We start from the raw sequence: 26,293 nt of genomic DNA, 5'->3' as shown, positions 1-26,293 counted from the left end.
CGGCAGCCGCGCCCTCGGGCCTACAGCTCCCGGCGTGCGCCGCGGGGCGGGCGGGGCGCGGCCCGGGGCTGCTGCGGCCGCGGCGATGCCGCTGTGGCTGCGGGAGCACAGCTGGCGCCAGAGCCCCACCGCCGTGTACCTCTCGCTGCCCTTGCGCGGCGCCAGGGCCACCCCCGCCAACATCTTCTGCAGCGAGCAGTACCTGAAGGTGGGGCCGCGCCCCGCTCGCCTCACGGGCCTCCTGCCGCGCAGGGCCGCGGGGTTACTCCGTAACCGTGGTCCAAGGCACGCTCGCCGTACGCCATGGCAGCACGTCGAGTTCATAAGCCTTTATCTTTTAGAATCTCTCTCTGTGTGCCGCAGGTTGTTAAATGCCCGTCCTGCGGCAGATAAAGGCTTTACCACTGCTCATTCCCTGCTAGTGCTCTTGCCACTCAACAGGTGCCAGCTGCCTTTACCCTCATAGACGGACTGAATTTATACATTTGCGTATATTGTGAATAATAATCCTAAATTTGAAATCCATGGCTTCTGTTGCAGTGCTGAAGAACCGACTTTTCCAATCTCATGAAATATAGAAATCTCATAAATCCCGTAAAATATATAACCTTGTGACGACCCACCCTTAAGGGGAAGCAAGTACCTTCTCTGGGCTTCTACAAACCTCCACAGTGGATACAATGCAAAATAGTTCTGTCAATAGTATCTGTTTCTTGAGGTTTACTGTATGCTTGTGCTGTGTTTTGGATATGTGAGAGTTAATTTAAAATAGTAAATATTAGCACAAATTATATTTTTGTAGGTAAGCATCCCTCCCTTTTTATTTGAAGCCGTTTTATTTGCTCCTATTGATGACACGACTAGCACAGCCAAGATTGGAAATGGAAACATCTTCTTCACTTTGTATAAAAAAGAACCTGCCATGTGGGATTCCCTAACTCTAGCAAATGGTAAGTTCTCTGCTCTGAAAATTAGATTACGTGTAAGGAACCCATACTGTGAAACTGCTGCTGGTAAATATCTGCTCAGTTCAGCCTTGTTGTTGACTATTAAAAATAGAAAGTGTGAGTGAAGAAAGAACATCTACAGGTTCTGGCATGTATGAAAAAACAAAATTTCTTGTAAAACATTTTGTGTGTAAAGAAATCTTAATTTTTCTCTTTTAGACATGGGCTTGGTAGACATTGGTTTGTAACCACGTTGCATTTGCCAAAGTAACAGAAGAAATTTTCAATTACGTGGTACACGCCAGTAGAACTCCAGGCCTAAATGACTAAATAATTTATTTTTTTAAGCTGACAAGGAGAAACTACAGTATCTGAGAGAGAATGCTGTTCTAAAGGCCCATGAAAAGGCAAAAGAGGAGACAGAAGCAAAAAAAATTACGAAACAGGAACACAAAAAATTTGCTTTGGAGGCCACAATGAAGGTAGGTTTGGAAGGAGCTCTACAAGACATACATGTAAACAACTACCAACAAATCTGGCAGATGCTTTGCTAAATGTGCTTTAAAAATATGAAAAGTACCAATTTTTTTATAGTGGTGGTGAATCTTGTTATTTCTTTGCATTTAAAACATATTTATTACCAAATCTGAAAATGTTACAGAAAAGGTGCTTAGCAGTTGCCATTTTCTGTGAGTAATACTAATGAAAGTTTTTAGTGACAAGCTCAAATTTTTGTCTTTTGAAAGGAAAGTACAGTCATGTGGTCTTTTGTGGCTTTTGCATGTGTTCAGTCCTTTAGCACTGTGAAAAATACTGATTTTAAAAATTCTCACTTATTCTTTGAGGTATTTTATATCAGACTTGCTTTTTTTTTTTTTTTTTTTTTTGTCTTTTGTGTGTTTGTGTCTTTGTTATTCTGTTTTTAATGTATATTTTAAGATATGTTTTTAACATTTTTATGTGTACAAAAAGTCTGATCACTTCACTGGTGTTCAAATGAATTTTTTTTGAAGTATGCAATGAAATGTCAAGATTGCATATGCAATATGGACCAAAAAGAACTGCAATTAGTGACTTTTTTAGTAGCAGTGTTGTACCTCTTCTAAATATGTAATAATAACAAAGACAAGAGGAGAAATAAGGAACAGTGTATTCAGATCATCACATATATTTTACATTTCTTTATTCTCCGGAGATCTACATTGGAACATGGCTAGGATTTTCACTGTTTAAAAGTCAAACTTATTTCTGAATGTTTCTGGATTGTACCGTAGGGTTGTTGGTAAAATAGTTTAAAGATGAGACCTCTAAAAGCTAATCAGAAATCTTTATCTCGCAGTAATTTTTAAGCATCTTAATTAACTCTGCTTGTATGGTCACATTATTGGTTACACTGTGCTTGGGATATAAAACTGGGAAAATAATGGTAACTTTAGCTTAGTCAAGTCAATATTATCAGATGTTATGTGTCTCATAGGGGTTTTTTGTTCAAATAGCTAGAGGAAGCAGAAAGAAAAAGGATTGAAGATCTGAAGGAAAAGGAGCGGCAGAAGGTTGCTGAAGAATTGGAGTTATGGAAAAACCAACAAAAAGATGGTGATAAATACGAGAGCATACAAAAAAAGGGAGAATTACAGCAAGAAATAGAGCCATTAAAAGAGAGAAAAAGTGAAAAAATGAACAAAACTCATATTCCTAATGAAGGAACTTCCAAGACCAGACTCAAATCCACAAAAGGTTGTATAATTGAACTGTACTTTATAATTCTTTAAAGTGTGGGTATAACTTTATTCCTAGATGTTTCTAATGCATCACTTATCTTTGTCTCCACCATATGGAACCAGTTCTTTTAGCTTGCAGTTATTTTAAAATTGTTATATTCAGACAATTTATTGAGCTAAAGCACATGAGTTCTTAGCTCTTGTTGGAGTCTTTGGAAATAGAAGGGTGGGTTTTGTTCTAAGCTTTAGAAAAATAAATCAGAAAGCTTTTCTGGCAGTATAATGTAGACCTTTAGGGGTGGGGTTTCTGTTACCCAAAGTTACCTAACTGCTGGATTTCATAGAAACAGTTATTCTCCTTTTGTGCTCTCTGTCCTGTGTCTTGGCTCCATGGAGAACCAATTCAGGGAGCTAAACCAGCAGAAGACATTTAATTTTTTTTTTGTTTGATTTGATAGATTGGTTTTAGCTTTTATTGTTCCCCTGTCACAGCATCATACAAACACAAAGAGAGAGGTGTAAGAGGATGTGACAGATGCTGTATAATTCCATTTATTTACTTGCTGTATTAGGAAGAAAAATTGTTTGAACCTTTCCTTCAAAAGCACAAGTCTAAATTTTTCTCGACCAATTACAGGTTTAATTCTAATGTGCCACATTTCTAAGTCAGATGTACTTTGGACTTAGCTAGAAAACCAGAAGAATCTGTTGTTTAATTTTCATTTCCAGTGCTCTCTTTTCATAGGTCATGGTTCCTGTAGTATATTTTCACAGAATTTAAAGGAGGAGCAGCTGCCAGCTCCCCGAGCTGCTGCTACAATTAAAGTCAACTTTACACCACGAGTTTTTCCCACAGCTCTGAGAGAATCTCGTGTTGCAGAAGAGGAGGAGGTAAGGTGGGAAATTATTTATTGTGTGTTCAGTCAATATGAAAAGAGTGTCTGTGCCAAGGAAGGTTACCTCTGCAATATCCTTATCTTCCAAGGAAGGCAGTCTTATTTAAATTAAGATATAAAAAACAATTTAATATAAAAATTCTTTTCACCATGTGGTTGTGCAGATTAATAAATAAGATGTTCCTTTTCTGGGAGAGGAAGAGAAGGCAGCAATATTAATTGAATTCCTTGGAATACAAAATTTGAAACATCCTAACTCTTAAATATAAGATTCTTTCAGTTGTGTCTTAAAAAAAGCTCACAACTCTTTTTAGCTTGATTCAGGGAACACAAAGTAATTTTGAAAGATCAAAACAGACAAGTAAACAAAAGTGTATTAGGGATGTGGTAACCTGATTTCTCCTGGTAATAAAATATTTGGGGAAATGTTGAAGTTTTTAGTATTGGACACTATCAAATATTTTCCTCTGTCCAAAATATGTGGTTAATAGAATTCTTTTGGTAAGTATGAGTGAAGAGATGAAAATAAAATCCTTTTTTGGATTTGAATTTTTGCTTCAGAAGTAGTACTAGCACATTTTGTATTTACAGTGGCTGCATAAACAAGCAGAAGCTCGAAGAATAATAAATTCTGATTTGTCTGAGCTGGAAGATTTAAAAGAAGAGGAGAAGAATCCAGATTGGTTAAAGGACAAAGGAAAGTAAGTTACATTCCACTTGAAGATGTATTAAAATTAATTAGTTTTATGGTATTTGTCTAATGTTCAGAGTAGTATATTCTATTTATTCCAGACAGAGTTGGTGAATGTCTAGAGTAGTCATGGTAGTTGTATTAGAGTTCTTATTGACAGCTATGGGGTTAGAACCTGATAAATCATGAGATGAAATTGTTGAAGCTCATGATGAACAAAATCATTGTAAACACATTATGCATGTTCTTCTGTGAATAAATTCCTAAATTCATAAATTCCTCATTGCTTGTAAGCAGTGACTGTTTTTGTCATGTATCTCAGCTATATTGTCAGTGTCAAAGTGCACTGAACTTCAGCTATGCTGTTCTCAGGAAAGGTTATAAAGGGGCATTTCAAAGGAAAAGATGCTAAACCCTCAAATTTTTAAAACTGAGTTAACAATAACTGTTTATTTTGTATTTATTTCCTTCTTTAAAGCCCATGTTTCACTTTTTCTTTAATATTTAGCAAAATGTTTGCAATGGGAGACTACCTTGGGGCTGTAAATGCCTATAACCTTGCAGTGAGGCTGAACAATCAACTTCCCCTGCTGTACCTGAACCGTGCTGCTTGCCACCTTAAACTGAGGAATTTACACAAAGTTATCGAAGATTCCTCCAAGGTATAAAGATCCAGGAGCTCAGGCTGTCGTCTTATTCATTGATGTGATTTGTTGCTATGATGGTTCTGTTTTTAGCAGATCTGTAAATACATATTAGTGCAATTCAAAGTTTTAAAATTCAAAATTGATATCACGAAGCCATGGTGAAATATTAAAATTTGATAGTGATTAATGAACTTTCAGAAATTTAAAATAAAATAACAATATAGTCAACCCTAAACCAGGCTTCCACACATTTCTGACAAATGGCCAGTATGTTTCTTTACAGATAAAAATATTGTAGCAATATATACACTTGAAAAAACCCACAACTTAGAGCAGAGAAAAACAAAACCAAAGTATACTCATTTGTTTTCTATTATGTTGTGGCGTGCTTCATCTGGTTGGAAGGAAAAAAAAAAGTGGTGGTGATTAGCAGGATAGCTTAAAAAACTTCCAACAAACCAAACAATTTTAAAGAGGGGCTGTATTGTCCTGATGTTTTAGCAGCTGTTACTTGTGCAAGGAGAGGAATGACCTCAAATGGCACCTGAATAATGTGGAAAATGTTTTCCAAGAATTATTATTTTTTGAACTAATAAGTGCTTGAGTCTTGAAACTTGTGGGGTTTTGGTCTTGGTTTGTTTTTTTTTCCTAATAACTACTACTAAAACACATGTGCTTTTTAGTGCTACCTTTTTTTTTTTTTTTAGGTTATATGATGTATGAGAACAGAACACATTATTTGACTGCAATAAACATTTAACATGGTATTTGTCAGTTTTTAGCCATGGCAATGTAACTGTAGTTGGCAAACTGGGGTGATGGATACAAATCTCAATGACTAGATTCACAAGCCATTTATGGTTAAATTTGAATAGCTATTTTCTATTTCTGTTTGAATAGTTATTATATCTCTGTATAATAGTAGTAATTAGGTGAAAGAAGTGTTTGTAAATTAGAAAAAAACCCCAAAATATGGAAAATCTACTTATAAATACTTTGGGTGTTCTCATTTTAAAGGCATTGGAGCTGTTGACACCTCCTGTTCCTGACAATGCGAACGCTCGAGTGAAAGCCCATGTGAGACGTGGAACAGCCTTTTGTCAGCTGGAGTTATACACTGAGGGTGAGGCCTTGGTTTATGAAAACAGGAATTTATAGTGGCATGCAGGTAACTGTTTAGCTCAGGGAGGCTGCTCACACCTTTGTGTTTTCAGGAGTGACTTTGAAGGAGGTCTGTACAAGGTAGGTCTGTGTCTATTTGTTAAGACCCTTTATACCACATTCTTTAAATTTTTTAATTCACCAGATCTTGAAAAAACTTAACAAGTTTGAGAAAATGAAGTGCACTACTAATTTAGGGAGTTTTCCCCCTGAAGATACTAAAATACTGTGAAATATTTCTAAAATACTTGTGAAGTGCTTAGTAACATCTTTGTAAAATAAGGGTGGAAACCCATATGGATGAGTAAAATGATTCAAGTGCAATTGATTTGTGTGAAAATACCTGAATTTACAGTGTCCCTATTCAGTTTCTTAGGAGTAGCAGATTAGTTTTGTAAAGCAAATTTACAAGTGAAAGCTTTATTTCCAGTTAGTTGCTAAAGAGGATGTTCTTGCTTTGTTGATATTCTTATGAATGTGGTCTTATTAATTAGGTCTTCAAGATTATGAAGCAGCTCTCAAGATTGATCCTAGAAATAAAAATATAGAAAAAGATGCTGAGAAGATTCGACATCTAATTCAAGGAACAACACAAAACTCTTAATTAAAAAAAAAATATAAAAAAGAAACTCTTTGATGCCTTTGAGGACATCAGAAGGAATCTTATTTCTCCTCTGTGTGTGTTAGCTAGACATTTTTCTGTTTCACTGGGAACACGTACAAAATTGGTAAAAGATTAGCTATATTATTGGAAAGTAGAGTATTATAAACATGATTAGATATATTTTATATAATTTTGATACAAAGATGTAGTATTTTTGCTTTTTGTTAGCATTCTGTATTACTCTGACAATCTGAAACCCTGGACTTGAAGCAGTTCCTTTTTAAGTGTTCTTTCCAAACTGGGACCATTTCAACTACACTTCATTCAGTAGCAGTTTTAGCAGGCCTCTGAATTTTCTGCATTAGTCTCTTTCCTGAATGCCATTTAGGACTGATTTGTGTCTTTACAATAAAGTATTTATCATGCAAATATATATTATTGTGTGCAGATATTGTAGTGTTGTATCAGGAAGAAGGTGGCAGGCGTTGTTTGCAGCTGTTTTACTCAGAGCCTTGAGAGGAGTGCTGAGGTGAGTCAGAAATGTCTGGGGTAGCTGCTGGCCCCACTTTCCTACAGAAAACTGCTGCATTGCACTGGGGGGGGGCTGAAAATCCATTTTTATAACAGCTGGAAGGAGGACAATGCAGCAGTTTGAGTGCCTCAGTTAAGTGTAATGCTTGCTATACTTACAGATATTGCTGTTTTCTTTTTATAATTACTGAGGGCAGGTGAGGGCTAAGGAGGAGAGGCTGAAAGGGAGAAAGATACATCTTATTAGACTTGTGTTAGCCTTTCAACTAACAGGACAAAGCATTTCAAATTTGTTAACTGTTTGTGGTCAGAGCAAATATTGCTCAAGATGTGTATTGAAACACATGCATGGTGGAGAGCGAGGAACTTAACACTTTGACCTTATTTAGTAAACTGGACAGTGGTAATTTGACTCATGATGACTATGGCAGATAGTAAAATTTGAGATTTACATCAATTTCTGCATTAGTGATAATCTTGATCATAGAAAATATCTTAATATATGTGGCAGAAATAGTATGGGTAATAAAAATATGAATGAGAGTAAGAATAGAGTGAGACTGTGGGTGATTTGATTTAGTTCTGAACTTTTTTTTTCTAAAATACAGGAATATGAAAAATATAGCCATAGAGAAATGCACAAGGGCCTGTGCTTCCTCACTCATGTTCACATGCTTTTATTTTTATATTTTTATTTTATTCCTCCATAGAGAGTGAGTTATCATATGACAAATACTTCTTGGTCTGTTAATGGAAAGTGCTCAGTGCTGTAAAACTTCTCTGAGTGAGGTACCTCCCGTAGTGCTGCTGAGCAAGCCAGTTACAACCTGCTGCTCTTCAGAGGTGCAGGGGAGGCTTTTTTCTTTCATTCTCAGTCATGTAAGACGTGAAGCTGACATTTAAGTTGCTATTGTTATAAATGGAATGGCCAATTACAATTATTAATAATAATTTTATTAAAAAATTAATTGGACAGAATTTCGGGTAAGCACACAATCAAAGCATTCAGTGTCGAGTGTCGGGATCGGCACTGGGTGAACTTTAGCTTTGGCTTCTATGGCACTGGAGCTCCCCTGTTCACGAATTCGGCCTCTGAGGTCTCTGCTTATATACAGGTTTTTTTCGGCGGGACAGAGTATTGCTCCATACTTCTTTTTGTCCCTTTTGTTTCTTTCCATATTCATGTAGTCCCCTTTTTACCGTCTTGTCAGTTGCATAGGTTTTTCTGAGGAGAGATGAATACTTGATTCTATTCCGGGAACCAGGTATTGGGATGTATAGTTCTGAGGGTGCAGCGAAATTCATATCGGCTGATGTTTGGGATGAGCACCCCAGACCGGGGCCGAGATTCATTTCTCATCCTGATCGCCGGGTCGTTCACACTCCCCTCGGTAATGATGGCACCTCTGCTGCCGGAGCCGCCCTCTTCTCTGGTGTAAATTACTGCTGCTCCTAAAGGTATCTTCGATTCCCCAGACCCGAATGATTTTAACCAGTTACCAATAAAACACAACTTGAATTATGCTACATATATACAAAACACGAATTATCCCACATCATTTATTACACTATCTGTTATAAATGCCAGTACAATATTCCAATTAAAGTTATAATTTGGTTTATTAACAAAAGATCGAATTACAGAATTTCGGTAAACTCACCAACAGCGGAGATACTTGACAATTTTTACCCGGGAAAATGCCAAGGGTGAACCTTGAGACACAGAACCTGGCCCTCTGCTGTCTCCCCCTAGGTTCACAAATTTGCCCGGTTCGGGCTTGGTTTTTATACATTTTATTCTGCCCTTGGCAATATTTCTCCATATTTCCCTTTGTGTTCATGCTAGCTATTCAAGTCCATGGGTGTCTCCGGCTAGGCTGAAAAGAGTTCTCTCTCTCAGTTCAGATGTTAATGTCCAGTTTCTATAGATCCTCATGGCTGATGAATGGTCGAGATAGTGTCGATGGTTCTTGCTACTGTCGCTGATGCTCTGGGAGGGAGGTGGCCCGCTGTGTTGATGGCCCTGCTGATTTCTTATCTCGATGGAGTTTCCTCCCAGCGCTGCCCATTCATCCTTTTTCTATTTCTGAACAAGAAGACCTAGGGTGGTGCTTGCCTTTTTGTTTCAACCTTATGTTACAAGACATGCTGAAACACACGTTCTCATCTATCACATATACATATACAGTAATGTATAGTTTTCAATATATTTCATTAACTATAAGAACATGAATTAACATTCTACATTTTTCACACTATCTTAGATAAAACTTGAATAAGACATTGACTTTATTAATGAGGCCTGTTGTTGTCATGAGAGCAATCCTCTGGGATTTTGGATTTGCTCTTTGTTCAGTGCCTGTGGATGAGATGTGGTCTAGGAGTGTGGGCGGAGGTTTAGAGCTGCCTTATCCCCAGTCCGAGAGGCCTTTGGGACAGTTTGGGACAGTTTCTCCTGAAGCGGCAGGGCCTGTACTTCGAGGAGACTTGCCAAATTAGTTCCCAGTCATCAGAGTTTTTCCATCTGTGGCTAGAAGAATCAAAGATTTGCTGTCCATATACAGCACCTTTGGTGAGTTGGTGGGGTTTTGTTTGTTTGTTTGGTTTGTTTTGTTTTTTTTTTTTTTTTGTTTGTTTGTTTGTTTTTTTTTTTTTTGTGGAGGGGGCACATATTCTGGGGTGTTCTTTGCTGGGGCTTTTTGGTTTTTTTGGGGGTGAGGGTGTGGGTTGTTTGTTTTTTCCTTTCCCTTACTACAAGCGTTGCCGGCACGTAACGGAGCGCGTCTCCCCGGAGCCGGCTGCCCCTGTGCCCGGCTGTCCCGTGGTCACACCGGTACAACGCTCCCCGAGCCGCGGGGCCTCCGAGCCGCCTCCGCCCGGCTCCAACGGCGCCGGGGCCGCGCTGGCGGCGCGGCGTTGCCATGGCGGTGCCCGGGGCGGGCCGCGGGGCGGGCCGGGCGCTGCGCTGCGCTGCCGCGGGCGCTGCGGCGGGGCCGCTTCGGGGCCGCTGCGGGCGCTGTGGCCGCCGGGCCGCGGCGGGGCGCGGACTGCGCTCGCCAGGGCGCTGCGGGCGCCGCCCCGCGCGCAGGCGCCGGCCCGGGCGGGCCGGGTTGTTTGTGACGGCGTCACCGGCGGCGGCGGCCGCGGCCCCTCGTCCGTGCCGGGCCCCGCCAGGGCCGCGCTCAGGTAGGCGGCGGGACCGGCCCGCGGGGGCGGCCGCCCTGCCCCGGCCCCGCCGCGGGGAGCTCCGGGGGGCGCGGCGGGGAGGGGCCGCCCGGAGCGGGGCAGAGCCCGGGGCGCCGGGGCCGGGCGGCCGTTCCTGTGCGGGGAGCGGGGCCGAGGGGCCGCGCGGGGCGACGGCGCCGCTCGGGGGCGAGCGGGGTCCGGGCGCTGAGGGTGGGCACCGCCGTGTCGGCCCCGGCCCCGGGCTGGCGTTTGCCAACTTCCTTCTCTGTCATCCGCCGCTGCCTCGCCGGCTGATGCAAGGTGCTCTGTTTCATAAACACTGTCCTGGCGCTTTAACTGCGCTGGCGCCGAGCCGCGCTCTGCCTCAGGTGCGCTCCAGGAGCACCTGCGCGGGACAAGCAGGGAAAGCTCAGCCTGGCAGAGCCTGGCTTGGGGAAGCCACGTCTGCCTTTCCTTCATAACAAGGAATTATTCTGTATTTAGTATGCGTTGCTAAATGTATTCCTAGAGAAGAACGTTACTTAAGGGAGGAAATTAACACTTAGTAGAAATAATAAACTTCCATGAGAACCCTGAAGTGTAATAGTACTGAACCTGTTTTTATTTATGTTGTGCAACTAAGGCTCGACTGTAGAAGGGAACTGAGAGTTTTTACTTGGAATGACATCACAGCAAACTCTGTAGAACACATTCATATTCCTCTTATTGCCTGTTACTCATCTTTGTCAATACTTACTGGAGGTTATATTTTTTAGACTAGGAAATCCTCTTTTTAGATGATAGAGCTTAAGAGTTTATTTAGACTCGAGTGGTTCTTTTTAAGACTGGTATTTATTCTGCTCCACAGTGGATAAATAGGACGTGATATCTCAGATTTATTTTTATATACATATCTGGGGTAACATGGTATTGTGTTGTCAACAATACATATGGCTGTAAGCTTTTACACCTTATGCTTCTGGTTTACATTTCACTAAGGACAGGAAGATAGTTCACACTTTGGAATTCCTGCTCCCCTTCCCCAAATGCATACAAATTGAACTCTGAACGTAATGGATATTTAATTGTCCAGATAGAAATTAAGAGGGTGATGTTAAAAGTGGCAAGGAGGATATGCAGTGAGCACACAAAACCAGTGCACCACGGGATGTGGTTTTGATTGTTTTATTTCCCAGTCTTTCCTTCTGGCTTGGCCTGACATACAGGAGACGTGTAACACTCCAGTTATCCCTGCTGTTATTGGACTAGAACCCATCAGTGTCATCTTGATTCGTTAGGAAGTTTGAAGCCTTTATGTCTTTTTAATTTCTGCTCAAAGCTATCTTAAAAAAAAAAAAAAAAAAGTTGCATTCAGGAAGATAGTGGCAGCGTTTCCAGCCCCTTTGGGCTGGCTGGAGAAGCATACTGGTTCTTTGTGGGTCTTTGTCGTTTGGTGGAGAATCAAACTGGAGAAGATTTTGTGAGTGGGTCTGTTTAGCCATTGGGTTCAAATTAGCCTTCTGGTTTTCAGTTTACTTAGAGGATTGAATTTGACCTCAGATTTAATTATGATTATGTGCATTTTATTAATCTGATACAGAATAAGCTGTTTAGCTGCTGATTTAAGTTTAGGAATACTGTACTTTGGTAATTTTTTTATTAAAGGTTTTAGATCCTTTTGGTCTTTTTGATCTAACTAAATAATAAAGCGCTTTAATTTTGGTAACTGTTTTACACGTGTATGTTTGCTGAATGTAGGGATACATTTAGGAATACATTTACCCTAGAGATGCCCTTCAGTCTGATGCCAAACTATCTATCTATTGTAATTCGGCTAAATTTAGGAGTTCTAACCATAAATCTTAGTGCTCTTCTAATTATTCTTTTTTTAAAAAATCCATTATTTTTCTTAATGTTAAAAGTTTTTCTGGTTCGGTGATTTGTCACCTGTATGCAGCTAAATATGCACTATTAGTGTTGAATACAAATAAATACCTTTTAACCAAGGCCATTTATCAAGAGAAGTGAGCAATACAAAATGATGATTTTTTGCTTGTTTCTCTGTTTGTTATTTTAATGCATTTTGATGATGCTGGTACCCACGTAGGTCCTGAAACTTTTGTTTGGGATGGGAAGACAGATGTTTAGTGCAACGCAAAGCTGTGGCTGTGTGTTCAGAGCAGAGGATACATTTGGGTTTCTGCAGTGCTCAGGTACCTGTCAGTGTTTGTAGCTGGCAGGGAGAGCAGGATGGTGTTTCTGGGCCCAGGGTGAAACGCTGAGTTAGCTGGAGGAAGAGAGATGTTGCAATGTCCAGCAGAGTCTGCCATTACAACTGGCCTTTCAAAATCTGTAGCTGCACTTGTATCAAACTGTACTGGTGCCCTGAAGTTGTCTTCTAAGAATTCCCTTCAGATTTTGCAAGGTAGGCAGTGATGTTTCTGAGAGGAGACAAGTCCTGGTGCTGGAGTTACCTTCCTGTGAAGGGAATCCTGCTGCTGGATTCCTGGTCAAATTTAGAGTAATTAATGACAGTGAGCAGATGCCATTGTCACATGTCAACTCTAAAACTTGGTCTTTGCCATTTGGACATTTATTTTGATGATTAAAGAAGTATGATTTAAAAATAAATCATTATTAAAAAATATATATATATATCCTTGTATGCAGTGTGATTTTAAAAAATCCAAACAACTCAAACCAAAATAGATTTCTTCCCACCCCCTCTCAACCTGACATTCCCTGGCTGAGATTCCAGGAAAAGCACTAATGAAGGAAGAAGAATATCTACAGGAAAGTGACAACCTAATTTCTGTGTTGAGAAACCAGGAGTGAAGACAGGATTGATAATAATCTAAAGAGCAAATAAACACATAGATTCTCTCCTCTGTGTTCTTACTGGAATAACTAAGAGTGGGAAATAATACAGGTGTCTTAAATTCTGTGATAAAAGCTTTATTGAACCATGATTTCTCTGGCTGTTTTTTTTTAATGTTGATGCATAACATAACAGGCAATCAGTTGGAAATTGTTCAATTTTGGCAAGATTTTTTCCACCAAGATGAGTTCATAGTAAATTTTTTTATAACAACTTGATAGAGTTTTATTTCAAGGAACAAGAAATGTATTAAACTTCTTTATAAAGTCTTTTTGCTAGTTAAGGACTTGAAAAATTGATCTGAATATGCAACAATAATGAATACTCTGTATTCCTGGTAAATTCCTCTTAAAAAGGAGAAAAGAGAAACAGGCAGCTGCAGTTGGACAGTTGTCTTCTGAAAGTGGCTACCAGACATCTGGTAATATTGTTAAAAAAATTATACTTTGGGTTATTTTCATGCTGTTTTTGTAGTTACCAGGTACACTGTCAATTTTCCTCAGACTCAGTGTATTTAAGACTACTTGAAAGGAGGAAAGGAACAGGAAATATTGTTTTTGCCCAGTCGTCTTAAGAAAATTAGTTTCAAAAGATCCTAATCTGTTTCTTCTCAAAAAACCTCACAGTGTTTTTCTTGAATAAACTGTAGTTTCTGTAGTTTTTAACTTTGATTATTAATTTATTCACTAGCCTCATGTGTGTGTCTATCTAGTCTAAGAGCTTTTTGGCTGGCTGAAATAGGTATGTACCTAGCAAAAACTAGATTTGCTCCAAGTATAAAGAAGATAATAGGAAATAGGTACAAAAGAATATATTTCCGTTCTCAACTTTTATTCTGATTTTTTTTCTCAATTCCAGAATAACAATTTGTGTGTTAGTATATTGTTCTGTAACATCATGATTTCCATTCTTCTATTTATTTTTTTTTCAATAGAGCAGTGAAATTGTGTGTCTTGCATATTAAAAGAGTCTACTTTTACCTGCAGTGTGCTTTGAAAATGTCTGAAAATTCCAGTGACAGTGATTCATCTTGCGGCTGGACTGTCATCAATCACGAGGTACCAAGTTTCACATTGGTAAAGTTCTGTCAGTTTAAGGCTGTCTATATGCAGTAAAAAACTATTTCAGCTTAATAATTCTCATTTTGTGTGGATTTTGCATACCAACATAGAATGTAGAAGAGAAATTTATTAATAAATCCTGAAACTACTATTTTAAAAATGTGTAATTTTACTATAGTTGATATAAATTTTGATATTTAAAAGAATTTCTTTTTCTGCAAAGGTTTGACTTTGAAGGGCTAGTAGTATTTCAGTGGCATGCATTCTTCTGTTCCATCCTGTCTGAAAACATTAGCATTTTGTTCAACTTGTCTGTTGTTGCTAATAGATTTCTTCTCCTGATAAATCTGTACCCTCACCAAAACAAAGTTGGGAATACTGGGCAGGAAAAGTATCTTGTGCAGAAGGGAATGATTCCATGACTTCCCCAAGTTTTTTCTGCCACTAAGGTGCCTGATCCTAATTTCAGCAGTGCCTGTTCAGGAACAACCCTCTGTCCTTACATAGTCTTCCTTATAAAAATTAGGATACAAGTGTGTATTCCATGACCAGAATGGGACAAGTGTCTGGGTCTGACGTTGCTCTCAAAGCCTGCATTGTGTGGATGCTATCAATGCAGTCAGTGGAGTGTGGAGAGCAGGAGTCTTATGTCAAGGTCAGCCCTTAGGTTTGATCAAGTGACTGCACTGACTGTGGTGATGGAGGTGCCTTCAACACCTGCTCAGGTGTAGGCACATGAATGTGGGTAAGGAGAGTGTTTTATCTTCCCTCAGTGGACAAGGCAGGCCTGAGTTGCTCAGAACTCAGAGAAGCCCTTCCTGGTAGAGTGGGTACCCAGTATCCTCCTCCAGTCCTGATGTGTGAGTGCAGGATGGGCGGGTTGGTTTGGTTCTGAAGTATTTAGCATTGTCTTGTAAACTGAGGAGGCCATGGAGCCAGGATCCTCAGGACAGGTGGGCTGACAGCTTTCCTGGAATGACACTTAGGTATTGCCTGCATCTGCTTGTTGCCTGCCCCAATTTCGGGGCAAAAAGTTTTGAGGACCAGTACTTGAGATGTTTCATTCAGAGGAGGAAAGTAGGAAAAAATGGCTGGAGATCGTGCATGGTGATCAGCTGTCCTTCACTGCACAGTCCCCTGTTTTGCAGATTATAATGAAAATGGGTAACTCAGAACCAAGCTGGTACAAGCTTGTGATTGCACTCATGTTTTGAGTGTGAGCTCTGTGTCCCTGGTGATACAGTTTGAAGTTTATTAATATTGGGCCATGCTTTCATTTCTGTTGGCAGCAAAGTGGTATTTAAGAGATCGTTAAAACTTCTTTTCCTTGTTTTAGGCTGGATGACAGGTTGGGAATCTTGTCACCAAAAATATAAAAAACTCATGAACTCCATTCCTCAAGGCCAAGTGGGCTACAAGAGTGTACAGGCTGCTGGACTCAAAGAGTTCAAATAAAAGTGAAAGGATTTAGAAGCTGAGTTCAGCAGTTGAGTTATTCAGCTCTGCAGACTTTATTTTCATTCTTGGGATGGTTATTTTACACTGTTAACTGCAAATGAATTATGCAGTCTAAATAAGTTAACATAACACAAGATTGTAGGATGACTGGGATTTGTCTAGCCAAAGCAAACCAGGATTCTGTGACATGGAGATTTTGTGTTCCCAATTATTCATCCCTGATTCAGTGAAATATAAATGGGGAAACACTGGTGTTTGAGAGCTGCCATTTTTAGCATTTTTCTGGTAGGACAGCCAGAAGGGGGCACGGACTTCTGTAAACTGCAATGAACTGATTTGGATGTTTAGGACAGGAGCAGAACTATGGTTAGACAAATTTGGAGTAGTGTAGTATTCTTTTCTCACATACTCTTGTGACCTGTATTGGTGATGACACAGTGCAGTCTGTTTCTGGATGTGTTTTGCAGTGAGTTGAGGGGCGAGAAGTGGCTGTTGTCCAGGCTGTGGCTGCAGGGAGCTGGCAGCTGTGTGTGCTGGGCTGAGCGTGGGTTTGGACAGAGAAGGGGTGCTGTGCATTGTTGGACTGCCCCAAGAAAGGACTTGCTAATTCTGTGGAGGAGGGCAGGGAGGTGACAATATCTTTTCTTGACTTCTTTGATATTGCTGACATGGGAGAGTGATGAGGGCCCAGCATCAGATGAAGGGTATGAGAGGGTTCATGCATCCACACCTATGTGTTTTAAGAAAGGGATGGCTTCCCATGTACTCAGCTAGCCCAATTTCTTGAGTTTTTAGCTAAAGTTGTAATCTATCTTAAGCAATACTCCTGTTGTTTTTCTTCTTGTGGAGCCTGGGCAAACTGAAATGTTGTTATTCTTCTAATTCACAATTTGAGAAATGAACGTAGTGGTTCTATCACACCAGAGAACAAGTGTCACATAATAAATCTGTATACCTATCTATAAAACCCAACCAACCCAAGCCCCCAAATAATTTTGTGTTTTCTTTCCTGAGATTTCACTCAGATTATAGTAAATTACTTGTAGATGAGAGTTGAATTTCCACAAAACACATCAAATCGAGGTTGTGATACTTATGTAGTCGTAAGGAAAAAAGATACAAAGTATTTAACAATTTACCGAAGCAGTTTATTTTTGAAGCCTTTAAAAAAGAAACATAACTTTGTAACATGATTGAAGAATGTATCCTATGCAAGTCTTTTTGAGGTGTCTGATCTTGCTGAAGTACAGTCTCGCTAAAAACAAAAGCATACAAGTTTGCTTGAGTCCTGAAATGAGACATCCAGGGAAACTGATCTGGAAGTATTGCTGCTACTGTAATTTCACACCTGCTGTTGCAAAAATAACTATCTCTGTTTACAAAAACAGCTCAACTTATTTATGGCTCAGAGTCACTTAGTATTTTTCAGTTATGTTTTGCATGTTTGTAGTTTTCAAATCGCCTTACTGGTGTCTCATGGGTACTTTTCAACAAAAACTACAATATAAAGATTAAATATTTGAAATTGTCAAGCATCATGCCTTGAGTACCCTGCAGTCTCCTGGTGTTGTTTATTTGCAGTTCCTGTTGTGCTCTGGTGTTGACTGGCAACTGACTAACAACGAAGGCCCCTTTCTGGATTAAAGACAGAAATCCAATATAGAGTTTATATAAATATTTGGTTTTGAGGTGTCAGAGATGTACCATATAAGCAGTCTTTCAAAATTTCTGGCAGGAATTGAGATGGAGTAAAGTTATACATAGATTTTCCTGGTAGTAGTATTTATTAGAACTCATGTTGTATGCTTGAAAGTTCTGGTTTTGGGAGGGTGTGTGTATTTGCATACAATAGATAGACCTGGGAGCAAGAATTAGATCCCATATTCAAAACCTCCTCTGCTTCTCTAAATTCCATTTAATAAACAGCTCTAATAAAGACAGTAAAAATAGTTATTTAAAATACTCAGTGTAGTTGTTAATTAATGTCTAAATTGCTGTCATTTTTTCCCCCTAGGATTGTCCTTGTCTAACTTTTTTAACCTTGGTCATGAGTATTGCACACCAACACTTGTTTCACCCTAGTTAATTATTTGGTATTTCACTTGCTTTTCTTTGCTCAAAGTTGTCTTCAGTTTTAAAGGCTCCATTTTTTTTGTTTCTGTTTTTATTACTAATATTCTATTTTCTTTGTAACCCTTTTTCCTACTTTGCTATTGGAAACCCCAGTAACTGTAATGTCTATTTAAACTCTTCACCTTCAGGGTTCTGACATAGAGACAGTGACCTCAGAAAATGGAAGCACAAATGATAGCCATGAGTTTGTTTCAGAAGAATATGTTTCTTTGCAAGAAGAGGAGCAGGCAATTGGTTTGCAAGGTAAGATATTAAAAGAGGAGCAGTTTCATGGAACAGGTCAATTATTTATTGTAGCATTGGCACAAAATTAGTATTTTCAATAGATTTTTATGTACTTTGTGGACCTCTGTCATGGTATTTGCTTTACCAGTGTTATGGAGAATATTCAACCATCAACTTTATAAAAGTATTGTTTCCTGGAATATGTGAAATTTTTAGAATTCTTTCATTTTATCCACACTTTAGATGGACATGTTATAGCATAGTGTGCACTGGTGTTTCTGGAAGATAGTTTGTAGAAGTGTTAGTGATAAAAGGAATATTCCCTAGTAATGTCATAGATCAAAGAAGAATCATTTGGAAGGAACCATCAATGCTTGTGCTCCTAAAAATTGGCATTGTGACACTGTATTTTAATATTATGTGGGTATGGGCATAATTTGTGGATGCTGCTTTTAATCCCATGTTTGTTTGCTTGTTTATTTCCTCTTTTTATTCATGTAGCTCCATGCAACAATAATGAAGAGATCCCAGCAGTAGATAATACTCTATCTGGTTTTGAGGAAGCTCAGACAGTTCCAGAGGTAAATTACATTACAGATTGCATTATTCAGAAGCTTCTGTAAGCCCCATTTGTCAGTGGCAAGAAATGTTTTGAAGGCATAAAAATAAAGACACAAATTTTTCCTTTCCTAAAGTTTCAATAATTCTTGTTTTTTTGTTTAATTTCTTTGTTTTATGTGTCTGAATAATTCTCACATTGTCCCTTTCCCTAGGGAAATAAAGAAAAAGTTCCTGATGATGTGTCCTGCATTGGAACTGTTAGTGATGATTCTGACATTGTTACACTCGAAGCTCCAAAACCAGAAGAAACTCAGAGTCAGGAGGAAGCTCCAGCTGAGGGTGAAGAAGCTCCAAGTTCAGAGGATTTTAACATGGGTTCCTCCTCTAGCAGTCAATATGCATTTTCCCATGTAGAAACTGGTAAGAGCAATATAGTCCTAAGCAACTGTGTGCAAAAATGTCACCAGAAAAAACAGTCTTTGGTTAGGGAGCTCTCTTTTTGTAGAGAGAGGAAAAAATAATGCTCGTGTTGAATACATATCCGAGTATTGGCAGTCTCTAGAAAAACTCTAGGTGCCCTCTACAATTTTGTCTAAATGTATGTCTGCAATCTGTTTATTTGAAAGCAATCTCTCTCATTAAGTGTTCGCTATTTTAAATAGAAGGCTAGTTTGTAGCATATCTTGGAGAATTAAAATGACTTCTAGTTCATAGAATAATTGTAGGTTTTCTCTTAGCAATATTTTGGGCTTTACATAGAGTTGGCATAAATGGTTAGCAAATGGGAGAATTTGTGGTGCCATGAGGGCTAAGCAGTATGACTACAAAAACTTAGTACCACCCTCATAGCTATGCAGTTTATATTTATATATTTATGATAGTCCCAGTGCTTGGCTGAAATAAGCAGTGCATTATAATCAGGAGGAAGGAGATGAATATTTGTCCAATGAAGAGCAACAAACAAAACCCCAACAAATCCAAACAAAAAACTTCCTGTTTTGTTTCTCTTCTCTAGTTATCTAGTCTTCCTCTATAATTCTTTTCGGCTGTTTGCTTGTAATCTCTTCTGTTCTCTTCACTCTCTATGACATCTTTGTATTGCTGATTTTTATCTTTCAAATTAAGTTTATTATACAAGTAGGATTTTACCTAAAATAGTCTTTTAATCTTTGAGTAGGATACAGTATCATTAAATGTTTGTGTGTCTGTATAGTATCCACTGGAAACAGAAAGTGACAGCTTGGCATCTAATTATAACCAGTGAAGATTTGTAACAAAGCTGTCACCTTCTTTAAGTCTTCTGGGGAATCTGACTTCATTTTTAAGCTAAGATTTAGTGACTTTGTTTTTTTTCTTTTAGGGATGAGTTCTAAAAGTGTCCTTTTTTTTCCCCCACTATGTTTTTGTACACAAAAGTCAGTTGGCTGGAGAAGCTGTTGAAGATTCCTGATTGTGTAAGGGGATGGGGAAATGAGGTGAAAGAGCATGTATCTCGCAGTCTTCCTTTCCAAGGTGGTGTGATTAAATTTGATCAGCTTGTGCAAAGCTGATTGCTTATGGCTTGCATGGAGTGTTCTTACCATTTTTGATAGCAGTCTGACTTGATCTTGTAGTGGTCATGTTCTAGACAGATGCTGAAAGCCAATCCTCACTGAAGAGCTTGGCTAAGCTGTCAGTGTCTCCTGTGCTTCTTTAAAAAGACGTTAACCTTGCATGTAGGTTTGGAGCAGACATCAGTAAGGTTTGTAATCCATTTTAATCTGTGTGCTTGATGGTTTAAATGGATAGTTCTTGTTGGATTCCAAGCCTACATGTGAGTGGCAAAAAGAATTTATTCCTTCTAACTTTAAGCTGATTTCAGCATGGCTTTTAGTGCTGTGCATTCAGTTGATCAAATATTGCAGAAAATGTCAGGAGTACTTTTGCAATTACTTTAAATGCTGAAGATTTAGTGGTGACAAAAAGTGGCAACAGAAATCTTTGCCATCCACTTCCTGTTGAGTGTTCTTTTGTGTTGGAAAAGGATGAGCCTCAGATTCTTTCTAATGTAGATACTAAAGTGTTCTACAAGAATTTCTGCCACTTCTTTTTGCAGATCAATTCCTGTTTAGGCTGTCTTTATTGTGCAAACAGAAATGTTTTAATATTGCTTCATGAATGATGTTCAGCCAGCAGAAGTACCCACACACTGCAGTGAATTCTATCTGAGCTGTGTCTGTGCAGAAATGTCGACTGACTTAATCTGATTTCTGGTGTAGATCTGACACTTCAAAATCACAGTAGAAACTAGGATTTTGGGCTGCTGTTGTGGTCACACTTTGTTTCCCTTGTAGTCCTTTCCATCCTGGTGCTGTTAGAGCACAGCTTTGTGCTGAACTCTTACAGCAGCTGTAAGGCAGTGCCTTTGTTGCCTGAAAGTGTAATTGCTGTTGAGGACTTGCCAGTAAGTGCTTGTGAATGGCTTTAAATGTCTTACAGCATTTTTCTTTCTGATTGTCTTTTTTTTCTCCTTTCCTATTCTTTGCTGTCCAGTGTGTATCAAAGATTTTTCCCATTTGGCTAGAAGCAGCTTGTTCCTTAACCACTTTTGTATTCCATACGTGTAAGCTTCCTTGGTTGTTGAAAAACCCTAAAAAACGCCAGAGATGAACAAGAATAATACCTCTTGCTAAGTTTGTCCTGTATATTTCTCTATAATTTTGATCTCTGCATTCTAGGAATGCATTCTGAGTGTTTGCCTTTGTTGTCCAGGATTGGGAAGAATGCATCTGCTTAAATGACTGATTCTAAAATAGTGTCCTTCTCTACTAAGCTATATAAATTCATTTAAGTGTCTGCATGTCTGAGTCACTGTTTGAGTGATTTGCCTTTATTGCAAAGTCTGCTTGGTTGGGCTGGTTTGACTGATCTATTAAAATGGACTTGGTTATTAAGGGAGGAAGTTGTCTTTCATAATCTGTCATGTTGCTTGTCCAGGGACTTAGAAATTAGGAGTGTTCCAGATACTAATTGATAATTTTTTCTGGGCTTGATGCAATCACTTCTATCAAGTTGTAATTTATTTTAAGTGAAGAATCTTAAGTGGTAATTTGTAGATAATTTTGTAGATAATAGCTAGCACTGCTTGGCTTCTTGTCTGTTTAGTGATCTGTGCATGGCTTTGCTCAAACAAATGATTTTTCAGTTGTGAACTGTTCAAGAACAGTCTCTCTATATTTGTATTTTTACATTTTGAGTAATGACATCTAATATGAGAATGAACAATCATATTCTAGGAGGAGCATTAGCATTGTGTGATTGTGAGCAGCAAAATTAGTGTCCAAGCAGGAGCACTTTGTCATGTCTGGAGACTTCACTGATCCCACTGAATTTATTCCAGACATGTGAATTAGGTACAGAATGTAGATACTTAAAAGCTACTTTTCCACTCTACTACTGCTTCCCCTTGATATTTACCTTCTCGAAAGATAGGCTTTTAAAAGAGGGAGATAAAATAATAATTACTTATATACTGGATTATATAAATCTATTTACAGTAGCAAACATTTGTACAAATGGGAACAAACAATTACAGCTCTGTTAGTCTCCTGGTTAGAATATGTGGCTTTTGGGTCAATCTAACATGAATATACAAATGGTATAAGTATAATTTTGCAAAAATTCTATAAAAGGTATTTTTTAAGGTTAGAATTTTTTCTTATTTCGAATCTTGTCCAATTTACCAAAACTTCAGTCAGGTAATAGCAGAGTGTTGGGAAAGAACAAACAGAAAAGTACTTGAGTGGTTTTTTTCCTGTGCAGTAGTGGTTGAAAATGGCGTTTTTGAGAGGTGGATAAAGATGTTAACAGATAGTATATGATAGATATTAAAAGTAAACAAAATTGCATAGTTCAATAAACTTGTATCTTGATTTTGAATATTTCTAATAGCTACATTAATGGAACTTTAATGGAATTTTTTCTGCAGTTGCGTGCAGGTCACAGAATGAAGTATTTTGAGAGTATGTAACAAAACCATGTCTGTCTTCTGGGAGGCCTTCTTTTAGCAAGCCTTTATATTGCTCTTTCATTATTAAGTATTTCAGTTTGAATAGCTGCAAGAGAAGGAAAGCTGAACTTTTAGTCTTTCTACCTCACAAGAGTCTGCAGAGGCAGTACATGTAGATGCTTTAGGAGGCAGGATTGACTGAAACACTTTGTCATGACTGAATGATAGGGTATGGGTAAGTGCCATACAACTTTTTACTGACGATTTCTTGATTCTCTATCATTTAGTTAAAAAAAATTAACTTTGGAGAACACACGTTCCTTGCATAATTTCCATCACAAACGATATAATTAGAATTTTAATTTTGTTTTATTAATATTCTCAAAGATAACCACCAGATCTATTTTGCATATATATTACAGTGATACTCAGTTTGCTGTTGAACGCGCTATTCCGTGCATTTTAACCGCGGCTGTGTGTCTCTTCTCAGTTTTCCCGTCCCAGGCCGGCCCCGACGAGTCGAGCAGCGATGACAGCAGCGGGCAGGGCGGGCCGGCGCTGCGCAAGCGGCGCCCGCGGCGGCGCGGGGCGGCGGGCGGCGAGCCCGAGGGGCCGGAGGGGCCGGAGCCCACAGCGGGGCCGGAGCCCGCAGCGGGGCCGCCCCGCCAGGAGCAGCAGCAGCAGCGCCGCTTCAGCAGCGGCCTCAACAGGTGCATCGTCCTGGCGCTGGTCATCGCCGTCAGCATGGGCTTCGGGCACTTCTACGGTCAGTCCGCGGCTGCCAGAGCACAGGCACAGCTATCGGGACTCCCGTGTTGTCGCTTGTTCTCTGCTCACAACCTAAACCTAGAAAGGAGAGAAAGCAAAGCTGCTGGATTGGTAAAACAGGGGGGTCCTTCAGCAGCGCAGCTCTGTGAAATGTACACTACTTCCTTTAGTAATGTGGTAAATAGTGATTTTTCCTGAATAACTCTAGTTTTATATAAAAATACACCTTTCTAAAAAGACACGTGATTCAGCTGGAGGTGGAGGATATAATTCTCTTTGGATTTGGTGTTGACTAATTGTTAGGGATTCAAATTTTGGCACTTCCTTTGAGATTTGTATTAATTTTTAATTACTTGATCCCAATTTGTTTTCTATTCTTAGGTAAACCTGAAGGTAAGAGCCTTGAGTGATGCACTGTGGATGTTGTGCTTGCATTCAGATTTACTTTTTAAACCCTGTGTGTCTATGTGCACATACACATCCATCTATGTATGCATACTTACATTATGAAAATAAAACAAAAAATCAAGTCTCAGGAATTGCTGTAATCCCATGTCTATGGGATTGTAGGAACAACTAATCCAATCATAGAAACACATTTTATGTAACAGGTACAGCAGGTGTAGTTACTGGTGTGAAAACTGGTTGGTGAACATTGGCGTGCTAGGGGCGTAGAGGAGCACAATGACAGACCAAGCTGTGGTTTCTTCATTCCTGTGTTGCTAAATGTCATTTTTGCTTACTGTACCTAAATCAGGATCTTTGATAAGGAGAGAAAGAGAGCTTTAAATGTTTTTCTGTAATTCAGGTTCTACCTACTATGAACCCTTTACACTAAAATGATGATTTTTCAGATGCAGGCTTCAGATTGTTAGGGTCTATGGACTTCCTCAAAAGTATCTATAAAAGATAAATAATAAAACCAAATTTTTGTCAGTATATTTAAATTCATTTATTAAAGGATCTATACTCCCAAGAAGTGTTTAGTAGGAGTCTGCAGACTTAAAATCGTTGCTGTAAAAATGTTGCCTTCGCTTAGCTGAACTACGTTTAATAAACTTAGTTTAATAAGTTTAAACTTAGTTTAATCAACTTGGTTTAATAAAACAGTCTTTTTTTGAGGTCACACTTGACAATAGATAAAAACTAAGAGAGCACAAAACATTCATCAGTGTTAATGTACTTACAGTATTTCTTTTGCTTACCAGTATGTCTCCCCCTGTCTTTCAGTACAGAAATAGAGCTCTGAATATGCTGCATTGGTTTTGAAAGAAATATCTAAAAATTGCTGTTGCCTTCTTCTGTAGAGTCAATTCAAGAGAATCTTAAAAGCAAATATATAAAAAGTACATCAGTGTTAGGATTTAGAGAACATGTATTAAGTGAGGAACTACCAATAAGGTGTTCTTGACAAAAAAGTTGGTGGTTAGTACAGCAAAGATAATTTTTCTGAAAACCAGGGTGTCTCAGCCTGACAGTTGAAAAACAGGACAATTGCTTACTCTGCAGCCTTTGTTTATGCATAAGAAGGACAAGACAGGGCTTTCAATACTTGCTGCTTTGTGAGCAGTGTGTAGTAATTGTATTTCTGCATGAAAATTTAAATACTATGCTAATACCTTCTTATTCATGTAATTCAATTAACAGTCAAGGTTGTTGTTCTGAAATGGATAATGCATGGACCAAAGTCTCCTTTTCATCCTGATTGACTTGCATGTTACTAAAAAAATTACAGGGAAGTCACAAATATTCTTTTCTGCATAACTTTTGTTGGTTTGGATCTAACTTATTTCTGTGTAGTGTTCCAAAACTCCTTTATTTGCTATTAATGAAAAAACCAGTGTAGATGCAAATTTTGGGGTCTGAGAAATTGTTTATCATTGAAAGAAACAATTTTGCTACAGCTAAACGGTTACTGGTAAGGACAGGGCTGAAATGGCAAGGCAAGAATGCTTTTGAATTTGCAGAGAGAATGAAGATGATGTTTAGGTTCCTCTGTTCCTCTAACTGCTTACTCTAAGTCAGTCTTATCAAAAGAAACTTTTTTATCTTTGTAGGTACGGTGCAGATCCAGAAACAGCAGCAGCTGGTGACAAAGACACGTGAATTAAAAGATCTGAAAGATGACCTTTACCAGTGCCAACAAGAGCAAGGAGATCAAGTGCACCACAAAGTGGGGGTAGGTGTGAGCTTAGCTGGAAGTCATTGCATAATTCTGTCATTATGTGTGTATACTACACAAAGTGAAATGAATTTCTCACACAAATCCATTACATTTTTGTCTTTAGTAAGTTCTTTCAGAGAACTTTCTCCTGATTCTTGACAAAGAATTTTGTTGATTGAATTTGCTGTCGGAATGTGTTTAAACAATACTGGGTTTTATGTCTGTAGTCTAGGAGTTATCTGGACACAGAGACCGTTTCCCTGTGATACAATGCCAGGTTGTCATTAATGAGGACAGCTGAAGCAGAAAATGCTTGTAAAAACATGTTGAACCTACAGGTTTTGTGGATTTGTTTTCTAAGTTATCAGTGGTTATTGTTTTTTTAAATACGTAAGCTGTACTTCTGGTTTTTTACTGTTGCATCATCCAGAGAGAAGATTAGGGAGTCTGGGTTTTTTTAGCTTTTTCTTTTATGTGTCTGTTGGCAGCATTTGTACATAATTCAGTATGTTCTAGAGCTTGTCAATGATACCCACAGACTGGGGAGCTCCTTTTGTGTTAGTACAGTTACATGAACAGGTATTTCCAGCAACAGATTTGGTTCAAAATCAGTCTCTGAATTTCTGCCCCAACAGCTAAATGCCTTTGTTTCTGCTAATTTATTTTTGTGATCTGTAAATCCTGTTTGCTGAAC

General features: G+C 38.8%; 2 protein-coding genes across 4 annotated transcripts in view; both read left to right on the top strand.

Moving 5' to 3' along the window:
* The first annotated feature begins 58 nt into the window (after positions 1–58).
* On the top strand, positions 59–7,100 carry DNAAF4 (dynein axonemal assembly factor 4). The gene is made up of 9 exons (XM_063412584.1): positions 59–208; positions 803–950; positions 1,296–1,429; positions 2,444–2,684; positions 3,414–3,559; positions 4,156–4,265; positions 4,764–4,917; positions 5,920–6,025; positions 6,558–7,100. Exons 1-9 carry the CDS (start codon positions 86–88, stop codon positions 6,665–6,667), a joined length of 1,272 nt encoding a protein of 423 aa, XP_063268654.1. The 5' UTR covers positions 59–85; the 3' UTR covers positions 6,668–7,100.
* A 3,140-nt stretch (positions 7,101–10,240) lies between these two features.
* Positions 10,241–26,293, top strand: part of CCPG1 (cell cycle progression 1) — a 20,749-nt gene continuing 4,696 nt past the window's right edge. For 2 of the 3 annotated variants that reach the window (XM_063412593.1, XM_063412591.1), the window contains exons 1-7: positions 10,248–10,384; positions 14,228–14,299; positions 18,022–18,136; positions 18,620–18,699; positions 18,892–19,099; positions 23,158–23,433; positions 25,493–25,614. In XM_063412593.1, coding sequence (XP_063268663.1) covers positions 14,240–14,299; positions 18,022–18,136; positions 18,620–18,699; positions 18,892–19,099; positions 23,158–23,433; positions 25,493–25,614 — 861 coding nt within the window. In that variant the 5' untranslated portion in view covers positions 10,248–10,384; positions 14,228–14,239. Of the gene's footprint in view, positions 10,385–14,175; positions 14,300–18,021; positions 18,137–18,619; positions 18,700–18,891; positions 19,100–23,157; positions 23,434–25,492; positions 25,615–26,293 lie in introns of all 3 variants that reach the window. The other variant, XM_063412592.1, reaches the window with a different exon arrangement.

This window comes from Prinia subflava, chromosome 15 (assembly GCF_021018805.1).
Source record: "Prinia subflava isolate CZ2003 ecotype Zambia chromosome 15, Cam_Psub_1.2, whole genome shotgun sequence".
Classification (NCBI taxonomy): Eukaryota; Metazoa; Chordata; class Aves; order Passeriformes; family Cisticolidae; genus Prinia; species Prinia subflava.
Note: the sequence above shows the minus strand (reverse complement) of the source record. Positions and strands in the feature narration are given on the sequence as shown.